The 14,689-nt window shown below is 38.0% G+C and overlaps 1 protein-coding gene across 2 annotated transcripts in view; it reads right to left on the bottom strand.

Annotated features, from left to right (window-relative positions):
- The window catches only part of LOC106805605 (G protein-coupled receptor kinase 5-like), a 53,405-nt gene that overhangs the window by 37,416 nt on the left and 1,300 nt on the right, over positions 1–14,689 (bottom strand). For both annotated transcript variants that reach the window (XM_014807273.1, XM_014807274.1), the window contains exon 2: positions 11,042–11,134. In XM_014807273.1, the coding sequence (XP_014662759.1) occupies positions 11,042–11,134 (93 nt within the window). The remainder of the gene's footprint in view (positions 1–11,041; positions 11,135–14,689) is intronic.

Consider the following 14,689-nt stretch of genomic DNA (forward strand, 5'->3'; position numbering starts at 1 on the left):
TATGTGTGTTTTATTGGTTTTGAACATGTCACATGAAGTGAAATTGTAATTATGTGGCCAACAACATGAAGTGGCATCTACTTTTTCTGACAATAGGGCAATAAACAAAATTTAACTAAAAACATCATTTAAAGCAAGACAATTCCTATCATTATCACATCAAAGCTTACAAATGGTCCTTTGTAATATCGTTTGTACACAGTAGACAAATATTTAAAAACGATAAGCAGGTAATGAAAACAAACACCTGGCAATTTTTATCAATTTTTTCACTGAATTCACAATTTAATATTGAACATAGTAATTGACCATATATATAAACAGAGTAAAAATTGCTAGGTAACGCATATATAACCAAAACGTAATCTATCTAATCGCTCTACTTGATCTCCCTCCTCCTCGTCCTCTCCCCTCTCTCCTCCTCCCCCTCTCCCCTCTCTCCCCCTCCCACGTCAATTCCTCCATCTCCCCCTCTCTCCCTCTCCCTCCCCCTCTCTCTGTCTGACTCTTGGGACTTGCACATCCATTACATTGCAGTGTGTGTGGAAACCAAATCGGTTCCTCACATGCTTTCCACGCTGTACCGTGCGTGCATGCACCACTCTGAAGCTGCGTCTCATGAACACTGAGACGTATGCATGCATGTGATACACATCAACCCACTGATTTGGCCCTCCTAGATAAATTCAGCCTGCAAATTGATATCAGACATTATTGCATTTGGTATATAATTAAATTTCAACGCACTTGATCAATACAGGAATCGCCTATCTTCTATGGAAGCTAGAGTACACTGCCACTACTACGTATCTTGTCGCTACTACGTACTTGTGAGAAAGAAAAGAGATCGCTAAATATTAATTTATTGATCATAATTATTCATTGTTTGCAATATTAGGGACGATTATGCTAAGAAATTTATAGTTTGCGCATGTAATGAATATTATCTAAAAATATCGACACCCATACATACTCCATTTTAAATGCACGTATGAGAACAACGATTATTTCCTAAAATTCTTTTTTCTGTAGACCATGTACAACACCGTACTCTGCACCCTAACGTGATCATATACATGTATGCCACTAGCGTGTAGGCATATATATACATGAAAGGCAAAACATACTTTTGACCACTTTTGTTAACAGCTATTGTAACATGTTTCTCTCAGTACGTACACATGATTGCCTTCACCACAGTTTCAAAGTGGTTGGTGGCTGATCAACATCCATTGCGTATGTAATTATAGTGTTCACTGGTAGTGCATGCTCACTAATCACTTCGCTCACAGATAAATCAAATACAGTATGTGGCATGCAATTTGAGCATTATCACAGGTCTATGTCATGATGTGGGGACAGGTACTGTTATCATCGGGCCTTCGTGGGGCAAATGCTTTGGTAATCGGTGGATTAGTATCATTATTACGGAATAACTTCCACTGCCATATTCACACTGTGTTACTTTATACATATTATATTATATTATATATATATATATAGTAAATCCTAGCCTGGATTTCATGTGTAAACTGGATATAAATTTACAAATTAAATCATTATTTCAACTTGAACTTATACATTAAATAATAATTTATCGCAGGCATATATTATTTAAGAATGTACTCTCTACCATTCATGTTTACATAGCTTACAGAAACATGCAATACTACTTATAATCGCTCTCTACTTTAACCCTTAATTGTGATAGCAGATCTCAGACCTTATATGCGCTGCTCTAATGTTTTTCTGTGTGATAAAATGCTCATTTTAGTTTATATATGCTCAGCACCAAACGTGAATGCAGCTCACGTACCAACTGGTGCACCTTGCAGTTCGGCAGCTATACTTCGTCCACCTTTCGCCAAGTCAAGTACAGACGTTAGTACAGGAAACCGCATGGTCATGACACAACGCGCATACCTCAATTTCCAGCCATGAGGCTTTAGCAAACGAATCTCTAGTTTTACCACCGTATCTCAGTTTAAGATAATGCCTCATATGATCAGTGGTAGTCTTGGAAGACTTGCCACCGCTAGTCGCTGTGTCATATACTGCTACTGCCTTGCCCTTTCGCTTGATTATGTGTCAGGCACCGCCCGTGTTTAACTATTTTGCCAGGTTTTTAATAAGAGATTCGAGCAGAAATACGGCAGTTTCTTTCACGTACGTTTTAAATTCGTGAGACTAACAGTACAAAAAAAAAATGCATTAGAATTATGTGCGTGAGATCACTCCAATTATCTAATATATATTATATAACTATTATCAGAGTAACATGCCTATCAAGAGTATCCAACGGATATGGTTTTCCTCAATGTGCCTCACCTGATCTAGATATTTAGCAGACGATGCATGAGTGAACATGGTTTGTAACTTTTGCAAGTTTTGCAGCTGGCTCTTGAGCACGAGTGCTCGACTTCATATTGGTAGACAGAATAGTTAAGAGCAGAAAGCTTGTGAAAACAAAACGATAGTTTTAGCAAAAGCAACACGAGAACCTAACACCACGCCGTACAACTGGGCTGCCCATCCCCTGATAAAGTTGGGTTTACATTTCAGGTACAGACTGGAAGGTAATCATTACAGTGTAATTATACTTATACCTAACCATTAGTTAGCTGAACGACATTCTTATATTAAGCGTGAATTGTATCGTTTATGATAAATACATTCAATTGTACTCAAAAGTGCCGCAAATACCATCTCCTGCCATCTACATTTTCAAAATTTTGTGGGGGAGAACCCCCATACCCCCCGCTTGTTTTCACCCCCCGAAAGATCCTAGATCCGCCACTGAACAATTACATATCTTGGGAGCAGAGAACAATGAACAAAAATGTCGCCTTTTCGCATGGCACCCAAAACAAAGATTGCAGAGAAGGTAGAGGAGCCGTAGGGTGTGGAGAGGGAGGTGGAGGAGCCATTAAAATATTAAGTCATCCACTATTTTGCGCAGTGTGCTGTTTTTGGCCCCCCTTGTTAAAAAATCCTGGCTACAACACTGTTTTTGGGTGTTTTCTGACCATATTATTATGTGATTGAAAATAGGAGATTTGGGGATATTTTTTTGGGACAACCAGAAATTGTTGCGGACAACCCGATTTGATGCCTGGGTTGTCCGCAGGACAACCACATTTTTTTTCTTATTTCGAGCACTGCATTCATAATCTTAGTAAAACCAAAATTTTGTGAAATATAGGAAATATTGCAAACATTCTTCTCCAAATTTAATATCAGAAATGCCCTCGGCCTGTAACCTACATGGGTGAAATGTTGATTGTTGTGTAGCACAACTTTTTTTAAAGTGGATGCTCATATAGTGGCACCACCGCTGTTGTAAACATACAATCTGAATCATCTACGGTTTTAAAACAACTCAAAAACATTTCTAGTAAATATTAAACCACAACTTTTTATGCAGCATAATTTAAACCTACCTCATCTAAAAATGTGCATTAAACTAGATTAACGTTTCTGAATCACTGAAACATGAATCACATCTAGAAGCAAACCACTTCTTAGGCTTACGTTAACAGTAAAATATTAATTCAAAATCAACAAATTAATTGTTCCTCATAACAGCTTGAAACCTTAAGAAATCACTTGCTTACACAAAACAAGTCAACCACTCTTTAAATCTTCTGAAATGCGCTCCCCGTTAGTTACTGCTTTATTTTACTGTATGAAATTTAGAAAACATTTAATTTTAAAATCGCTCGTGTGCTTCAGATCTATGTACAAATTGTTTCAATATATGTTCATCTCTTTTTACCATATGTGTACACTAACAGCACAAATCCCATTAATTAACTGTGTCACCTATCTATAGATAGACTCTGCGAAGCAGGCATCAATGTGACAACTAAATCTATGAACATACAGTACCTTATCATACTGTAACGTCGAATAAACAATATAAAGCCTACAGAATCTTGATATTGAAAAAAAAAGCCAGAGTAAGTAACTACTGGAGTTGATGAGTCATATATAACACGCAGCTTTGCACCCAGAAATGACCTTACAATTACAGCTCCAGTTACGAGTAAGCCTGTCAAATATATATATATATATATCAGAAGTAGATAATAGGGACTACTCCCTATTATCTACTTGCGATATATATATATATATATATATATATATATATATATATATATACAACATCATTACGAGGAAAGGGTAAGCTAAACGGTTCATGGGGTCCCAACCCAAAACCCTCTAGTTTTATGAGCCATAGATACATGGTAGTGACTACTATCTTCACAGCGATTACTGCTACCAGCTGAGACGTACAGTACTAGTATGAGATTGACAGTGTAGCTTTAGTTTACGATGAACAAGTTATTTATTAGTGACAGCAAATATGGCATGGTGATGGCTGTAATTTAGCAGGCAGTAAGATGTATGAGATGTAAGTGTGAGCACATGAGCAACAGCTGTGCTACTCGCGGTCTAGCCTGCTTACACTACTGTTTACTTTTAGCCAAATGGGTTCAGCCAGCACTACTTCTATAAAACTGCACTTATCCCTGCCGCAACCCTAACTAGGAATGCGCTGCTTCATCGATCCAATACGCTGGCTACCTAAACTGATAAGACTTCGTTGCTCTTTAACCCACATTCACACCCCACAACCAAGACATGACCAGTAATGGTTATCTGACCTGCAGCTTCCGTGGCCCGCGCACGCATGGCATGAATGTCGAAATGATGTGTAGAAAGGTAGATAGCACAGTAGCTGCCACTACTTATGACAATTCTATATAGATATATATATAAAGATTATTGTAGACGTTTTCTTTAGTTGACTGCTGTACAGTTTCTACTGTGATATCGTCAACTCACTCAAATCAGCACTCTCATTTTTATTTTAATATTCGTTACCGCGCACAAAGGTAGAAATAAGGAGAAAAAAAGAGATGGTCCACAGGACCATCTAGTTTGAAATTTAGATGGTCCTCCTCAATTTCAAATTGTTCTCTAAAAGTAATGCGGCGTGCAAGCGTAAGAAATATATTTTACATGGTGATAAAATGGTTCAATCCTTCACCATTACAATGAATATATATATATATGTATGTATCAAACGATACAGTAATTGTTTATTCACTTTAAAGGAACAGTAGCCTCTAGGTTCTAGGGTTATTTTTAGCTAACTTAGGTTATAATTGCGCTACATAAAAAGTTTCATGGTTCAATCACCATTAGAAATATTTTTTTTTAATGTTTTAAAACTAACGACTACAGTTTGATTACAACGACGGTGGCGCCACTCAAAGCGCACGATCTGAGAAGTTGCGCAAAACCACTTTCCAGCCAAGGGCTACAGACCGAGGGTATTTCTTATTTATTCATTTAAAAGCAAAAGGATTGCAATATCTTATAAACGACATATAGTTTCAGTTATAATATGGATAAATTTGCCCTAAAATGAATATCGTTCGGTTAAATAGCATTTAAGTATAAATATAATTGCACTTTTGTGATTAGCCCTCGGTCATTTAACTGCAAAATAAAAATGCAAATACGCAACTTTTTCAGGGTGGCAGCACGGTCGCGGGTGTCATGGCGCCGTTCAAATTTCGTAGCGTTGATGTGTAAATAATTAATTAAGTATCTGGTGACAAATACATGTTGGTATAGACGATTTGTTATACAGTAAGTACAGTTGTATGCAGTAAAATCCTAGAGGCTACTGTCCCTTTAATAGTATAATGGAACGTGGAAACTTCAAAGAAAATTACCGTAAAATGGAACCAAAATATTCAATGGTCCGTCGGACCATTGACTTTGAAAATCGGATGGTTCTCCTGATTATTTGATGGCCCCGGACCATCGGACCACCGCATATTTCAACCCCTGCGCACAGTAAATCTTGTTAACACAAGAGCAGAAACACATTATTACTAACACTTAACTAAACAAGTGCCGCAGAGCGACAGCGCTCACCTGACGGCAGGTGTTCTGATGCTAAACTCACTGGCAAACGAATGAAAAGCACCCTCCCATCACCGCGTTCGCGCTCAAAGCATATGTCTAGGATACTACTAATATAGATCTAAATTCTATGATAGCTAGGCTTTGCTATACCGGTAGTACAGTAATAAAGATACAGCTGTGTAACTTTAATGACTTCGCTATATTAACATATTATCATGAATATGCGTCGAGCGCATGCGTAGTGGTGGTGGTGGGGGACTCAGGGGGAGAGTGGGGGGAGGGGGCTCTAATAGCAAAAGCAGTTGCCGCGAGATGGCGCGTGCAAGTCTCATCAATAATCAAAGATGGCATCACCCTTCGTGCGTGATAACCTCACTCCATTGAGTTGCTGAAATCCAAGTATATTCAGGCAGGCGAGAATTTCGCTCAGCTGTGAGTTAAAACATCTGCATTGCAGGTTGCCAGGCAATAATTATGATTAGAATAGTGCCAGTTCACCCCCATGCATGCGTAATGGGTTGCCCCCATGTTTTTGCCTACCCACGCGAGCATTCAGGGTGCTACTCAGGGTGCTAATACAGACTGCTTTAGAAAATAATATGATTTAAGGAGCTTAAACCTTGTTCAACAAACATTGCCTTTGCAATTGAACTGTGCAACTGTAGCCTCACATCCACAATAGCAAAATCAGTTCAGTCCTTTGTTAACAGTCAACAGTCTTGAGGGTCAAAAGGTTATCCGACACTTACTCTTCGCATATCAGCAGAAAGTACATTCAGGTCCTTTCAAAAAAGCCATAAAAATGCTAGGTCACTGCTGAAACAAAAAAGTTTTTCAATCGCTCCGTCAGACCATTGTCCTCAGAAAATGTCTAAAAATCTGCCCTGTGCCCATTGACCTTTGACCTGTGACCTTCAATTTCGGCACAGTGATGGCGATCACGAGCCTAGGTCGAGCCGTTTAGATTTGTGCCGCAATTCTGCATTTCCTCCCTATACCTTAAGTTAAGGAGGGAATGTTCCCCCTTCTTTTACACCTCTCGACCTTTGACCTTTGACCCCCCAACTCGTTGTGACGATCCCCCCCCCCGACGTCCCGAATATCGTGACCGTACGTCAAGGGGTTAAGATTTGTGCCCAACTGTTGACGCACGAACGCACGACCGGACGCACGCACGAACGCACACTCATGCGATTCTACAAGCTGAATCTGAGCTAATAAATAAAGACGTACTCATACCAAACTTCTCAGCCATCGTCACCACTATTTGAACACAAATTGCCATATTAATTCAACTTACTGATTCAATGCCTTCTAAACATGAGACCAAGAAAATGTGAAAATATAATTTTGTGTAAATTTATATTTTTCATTAAAAAATCCCAATGGATTCATACACACCACTTGTTTGCATTGATTTGAGCTCCCTATATATTCCTTTTTATTTTATCCTGGTTATATTATCATGGTTTTATCTATGGTTTCGTGCAACATGCTTTAAATATTGATATATGCAGTGCTCGAAATAAGCGTTGTCCGAGATAACCAGAATTTTCGCCGGACAACCTAACCAGTCTGAGACATTGTCCGGTGGACAACCAAAAAAAATGTGACGAAAAATGCACTTTATTTATTTTTTTCTGACTGCGAATTGAATTTCTTTCGGCTGTCGATTGGCCTGCATTGCGTCCATAGCTAGTGTTGTTTCGCAGCTTCTCATTGGTCAGCAGTGCCGTGTAATATAGGTGCTTTGGCCAATAAGTATGCGTATCACAACTCACGTTCGTAGCGACAACAAATTTGACTGTGTGGACAAGTTTCATCGGCGAGTAAACAGGTAACTACTTATCGATCACTACAAACGTTTTTTCTGAAGAGACAAATGACTTTTTTGCTGGTAGATTTGTTGTGGCAGTGATGTAATCGAATCTGCCTGAGAGGTAAACATTGACTAACTGGACCGAGTGTGTCAGCGATAATAGAGGTATTCTATAGCTAGCCATGTCAAACCATTTTAAACTTATTAAAAATTAAAAATAAACCATGCAGTGAGTCAGTAAGTATAGCTGTTCCAGTTGTTAAGAATGATATCAATTTTGAAACCGACTTCTTAGAGTTGAGAAGAAAATTTTATTATTTTATACAAAACGGATTCTATTCAAATGACAATGATTAAAGGAGCTTAGGTTTGGATTCTAGACAAAGTTCTGTCTTCCATTGGCAATAGGCGTGTTCACACACAAGAAAAACCGCGATGCTAATCGCGATGGAAATACCGAGATAATTGTGTCGTTGTTCACACAGGCGGAAATATCTCGCTAATCGCCGAGCGGGATAATTCTAATTATCGAACTGCGCATGCTCACTGCCGGATGTTGATACGATCGCTTGGAATGATGGGATAGAAAATACCGGGATTATTTGCGCGAGCGTTCACACACACGCCGAGGTGCAAATAATCGCGCTAATTCCAAATAATCGCAGTCAAAAGTGCGATTTGGAGCGCGATACTGATCGCGATACTTAGTGAGATTTTTGCGTTCACACTTCTAACGTAATAATCTCGGTATTTCAATCGCGATGCAAAAACCGGGATTTGCATCCCGCTAATTCCCGCCAGTGTCAACGCGCCTATTGATTCAATGAGACCTGGAATACATTTTGCATCATATATTCAGTTGCAGTTCAATTTTTATTTAATGGGTATATAGCAAGAATTGTAGCCAATGTGATTTAGTATCCAGTCATATGAGTCAGTGTCACACTGCAATAATATTATTATACATCTGAATGATCTGATCATAAGTGAACCAATTGATATATATAATAATATTATTGCAGTATGATTCATTACGTATGAGTGAATACCCTGAAACCCGATATCTTGCATTTTTATAAACCAAAAATTTTTGCTAATGTCAAGACTCATGCAAAACTAGTCACGAGGACCGTCCTGATTCATGCAAAGTATTAAGTTTACAGGTTGAAATAAAATAAATTTAATGATATCGCTCCTACAGTAACTGTATGTTTTTGGGCAGTGGAGGGGGGGAGTGGGGATCCATGTTGATCCGAGAGTAAAAAAAAAGAGAATTGTCGTAGTCAGAATGAAGGCTGTACATGTACTCAAAAGTTCCACAAATACCATCTCCTGCGATCTACATTTTCAAAATTTCGAAGGGGAGGACCCCCATACCTCCCCCCGCCTGTTTTTCACACCCCCTCCTTGGAATCCTAGATCCGCCACTGAACAATTGCATATCTTGGGAGCAGAGAACAATGAACAAAAATGTCGCCTTTTCGCATGGCACCCAAAACAAAGATTGCAGAGCTGAGAGGTAGAGGAGCCGTAGGGTGTGGAGAGGGAGGCGGTGGAGCCATTAAAATATTAAGTCGTCCACTATTTTGCGCAGTTCGCTGTTTTTGGCCCCCCTTGTTAAAAAATCCTGTCTATGCCACTGTTTTTGGGTGTTTTCTGATATTATTATTACATGATATTATTACCTCCGCCAGGGGCTTGGCGGAGGTTATGTTTTCACCGGCGTGTGTTTGAGTGTTGGTTTGTGGGTTTGTGTATGCTCGCTGATTGGCTGATTGGCCCGCCGCCGCCGCCGCGCCGGAACCGCCTGTATCATACAGGTTAAGCCTAACTGAAAAAGTTATGGACGGATTGTCATAAAATTTTCAGGATGCGTCAGAAATGGGCTAACTTAGAATTGATGAGATTTTGGTGGTGATCCGGATCCAATTAATTATTTAATTAATTAATTAATTTTTCCACTTAATTAATTAATTAATTAATAAAAAATTTCGCATGGAGAGAATTCAGCTGCCTTGGCGGAGGTCTGTGCTCTCCGAGTGCTCTAGTTATACCATATTATTATGTGATTGAAAATAGGATATTTGGGGATATTTTTTGGGACAACCAGAAATTGTTGCGGACAACCTGATTTGATGCCTCAACCTGGCATTTTTTCCCTTGTCACGAGCATATGCTATTCGATTGCATACTGGCGTGCACATCTAGAATATTGCCAGTGATTCTCAAACATTACTTTGCATTTTTATTAAAACATGGGTACAACATTTGAAAATAACCGAAAACTTTCGTGATTTTATACAGCATATAACTGGACATAAATTCAGTCGTGTGCCAAATATTCAACCCCAATGTCCTGTATATCCAATGCTTACATGCTATTTCAAAATCATAAAATAGGTAAAAATATAGCCGCCTACTGCATGAGTAAGTCAAAGGAAAAACTAGCATATTTGAGTTTTGGACACATGTCATTTTACAATTATATTACATGAAATGTAAACGTTAAATACTAAAATGTCCACACATTTAAATGATTTATGTATTAAAATTATGTTACAAGCATACCAGATGTATAATTAGATCGATTCCTCTGATTCATTACATAACATACAGCTAAAGGCAGACAAGAAGCTATAGAGCATTTCAGGCGATACCCATAGTTTTCAACAGTACAATTCCATAGCTGTTCAAACGAAGATTTTTAACTCCATAACATTTCATCTGGCTAAACAAAATAGGAAATCCTGAATCGGAATGGAGAGAAGCCCTGTTTCTTTGCTTTTGAATTGCTGTTACAGCACCTTCAAAAACCAACCAAGAGGGTTGGCCCTATATGCGCCATAAGGCGCGAAGTGGATGGGTAACAAGTAAGACCTTCAAAAAGGTGTATACGAACAGAATTATGCAAATAATCTTGCTCAAATTTTACTGAATTTTGTTCATGTGAATATATGTACCCATACGTGCGTGTCTGCGTGCCTGTGTGTGAGTGCCCGTGTGCGAGTGTGTGACACACACACACACGTACGCACGTGCACATATATACAGGCACACACTCACACCTGGATATTATACAGACACCACTACCTTGTTGGTATTTCTTCAGAACCAAACAATACCAGACAGTTTCAGTGACGACTTTACTAATGTAGAACTCTGACATATTCAATAGTTTCCAGTGACTTTCTAATAGCATTAAATTCTGATAATAGTAACTTTTGCTGTCTGATTTATACTTTGCAATTCAGAACATACAGTACATATATAAAGACTCACCTATTTTGTTCCTTATATCTTGACACTGAGAAAAGTGTGGAAATTTAAGTATCTGTTTCCATTTCTTGCTTTTTCCCTTCCGTTTTCCACCACCTGCAATGTTAGCCAAATTATGTTAAAACAAACACTACCTCTATGTATATATATAATTTCCATTTCCAGTAGGATTCTACAGACAGCAATATGAACTGGATCGAGCACAGCATCTACTGCTAATAGCAGACTATAACAGTTAATACACAGTTATATGCATGCTGGCAACAGCAGTTACTTAGCATTTACAGCCTGCATCAACTAAACAGGTATATATATATATATATATATATACAGGGCTACCGCTGGCTTTCGCCACCTTTGCAAAATGCGACAAAAATAAATAACAGTGGCGATATAATTACGCTAAGTGGCGAATACAAAATGGCGAATGATTTAACTGTTCACAAAGTTACGTTTGAACAATGAAATCGTCAAATTGCAATGTCGTGCCGTAAAATATGTTTGTACACCTCTTTTCCCATACCCATCACCTGTTTATGCCCTGCTTAGCACATACGATAAAGTGAACGGTGGTTATAGTTTTTCATTGGTGGCTAAACAATAACTTTGGCGCCTCAAGTCTTGGCGCAAACTTTAGAACATCCAGAGGGAGCCCTGTATACAAAATAACATCATTACTGATGACATACATTTTACACAGTATGGAACTTGGCTCACCAGCCAGCTAATATGTAACAAACACAAATAGCTGACATCATACTGTTTATTATAGCAGTTCCTGCAAACTGTGTAAGGGCAGGTGACAACATCTTCAAATACGAAAACCTAGTGCCTCCATTTCAACAATAATGAAATCATTGGTGAAAGATTAGTGAAGATTCAATATATCCAAAGTTGCGCACGCACGCACGCACGCATGCACGTGCCTGCATACATTTTATTGCAACTGAAGTTTGTTTTTATTATACTGGGGCCCGTTGTCAGAAACATCGTAAAGTTAATGCTAATGTTAATGCTAAGATAACACTTACGACTAATGTTAATGTTACGAGAGTAGCGTTGACAGAAACACATCGCAGCTATTAGAAAACTTACGATAACAGGAACTTCATCACAAGGCTGCTGATTGGATGAGAATCGATCACAAAATTCAAATTAATACACATTTATTGTACATCACAGTAATTTATGCATATTATGATGGCTAACCACATATAAATAATATTTGATGAAAAACGACGTGGTCATGAATTTATTCTGCACAACAAGACAAATTCTCACACTGTAACGCGAGACGCGAGAGTCGTGACAACTGACAAGCGTGGCATTCCTTTAAAACAAGAGAACAAATGCCATACGCCATTTGTAAATGTATTGTTTTGTTTTATTAGCGGTAGATAATTAATGATTTTGACGTGTTTTTCAAGAAAAACACACATTTTATTCATTATTATAAAATATAATATCACTATAATTGTAATTCGTAGTGTAAATGTGTTATTTTCAACTTAATATTAAAGTTACGAGAGGGTCTGGGCTCTCGTAATGTTAAGAGAATATTTGCGAGGATTTTTCGTTCTCGTAACATTACGACGTTTCTGTCAACGGTTAACGAGTAGAAGTTAATGTTAAGACTAATGTTAAGACTAATTTTGTTTCTGACAACGGGCCCCTGGTCTACAGGAGCATGTAATTGAATGCACTGAATTAGTCACAATAGATGTTAAATCAAGAAAAAAAGTTATCAGGACATGACAGTTCAAACAAAATTCCATTTTAAAATGTAAATCAGTCTTCATTAGAAGGCACTTATATAATTTATAAAGATGACAAGGGTGAAAGCCATTATACACACACCACAAACTGATCACCAGCTGTTTGATGTACACAAACAGTGAATAACATACAAGTATGTATTTCATGCTATTTTAACACTAGTTAGTGATGTCCCGATGATCGATTATAATCGATTATTTTTTATTTTAAAATATTAAATCGCAACATGGACATGTATTGGTAGCGAAGTAGAAGTGCATCAGTGTGTAGTCCAGAGGATACCTTCATGAATCACTGTTAACATAGGTCCTGTCTGATTGCAGAGCGGAACTAGTGTACTTATAGACATGGACAAATTGGACAGTGTCTTTGTTTTGGTTTGACACTGTCCCACAGATGTTATCCGTAGATGAGATTCTACTCTCCGTATTGTTTGTTACATTATGTTGGAGAGGATATTCCATTGGCAGGACATTAACTCGGCTACACAGCCTACACTATTAGAACACAAACAACTTACTTACTATAATAAAGAACATGTCTTGATCATGTTTGTTTAAAACTTTTAATGTTTTAATAAAGGCATTTAAACCATTTCTTTTTAAATTGATTAAATACTGTATAGGAACAGACATTGATATACATACAGCAACCTTCACAGAGTTAATAGGCCTACATGATCATAAAACATGATAATATTGAATGCTATGTATAATTGTATATATACAAAGTAAGATTAAATTAAATCTATGCTATTATTAACCGATTATCCGATTATGATCGATAATCGATCGGTTAAGGGAAACCGATAATCGATTATGAAATTCCAGCCGATTCCCATCACTAATTAACACTACAATTATGCTTGGAAGATTATACCATTGCTGAATTCTTTTACTAATACCTGGATATGTTAAGAACGTTGAGTAGCACTAACAATTAAGCAACCAACTAATAAACCAGCTACTAATGTTTTGCTGGGAATAACGCAAGGATACATCATACACTGATACTTTCTCAACTTATTAATGCTTGACACTCGGCACTACTACAGTCTTCGCCAAAAGCGTCGGACCGTCGGACAAAACCGGTGATTTTTGCACGAGTCCGACAAGAAATTTGGCTTTACCAGACCGTGTGTCAGGTAACATTACACCAACTAATTACGCAGAGGCTACGGGTACGTCAGTACCACACACTATGCCTAACCCTAATATCCCTGCCTATGGCTATCTTATATACGCGTGTACCAAATTAATCGATGGTGTGGGAAAGCGATAGGAAGAGATTGGCTGTTATATGATAAAAGATAAGAAAATGATGACATGCGACGTGTGTGTGAACTATCATGGGAAGTTTATATTACTATCACTGATTATACCTGGATCACACAACTGGACAAGGCCAAAGGCCTAGAAATAGGTGAAACCTACATTAATGACAAAGCTGGCATTATCGAATGCATTGCTGATTGTACGCATCACGAAATGGATGAAAAAATAAACGATGCTAGCTTTTTCAGTTTTATCATGGACGGGTCAACAGACATAGCTGGTGATGAGCAGGAAAGCATATATGTTAGATATGTCCACAAACGAAAAGCAACAGAGATGTGAATGTGTTTTAATGTTTCAATATTTTTTTGGTCCAGTAACATATCATTCGGTCTGGTAAAAATCTATTTTTTACTGGACCGAATGTCCAGTAAAGGATTTTGTCTTTTGGCGAGGACTGCTACTATCCTGTGCAATTATGATAATAGTGCACTAACAGAACAAAATACATACAACACATGCTACCGTATTGTTACATTGTGATACAGGGACAGCCATGTATTGACTAATGCACCACCTGTTGGTGGATAAAGAAAGATTT

Source organism: Priapulus caudatus, unplaced genomic scaffold (assembly GCF_000485595.1).
Source record: "Priapulus caudatus unplaced genomic scaffold, Priapulus_caudatus-5.0.1 Scaffold120, whole genome shotgun sequence".
Taxonomy (NCBI): Eukaryota; Metazoa; Priapulida; class Priapulimorpha; order Priapulimorphida; family Priapulidae; genus Priapulus; species Priapulus caudatus.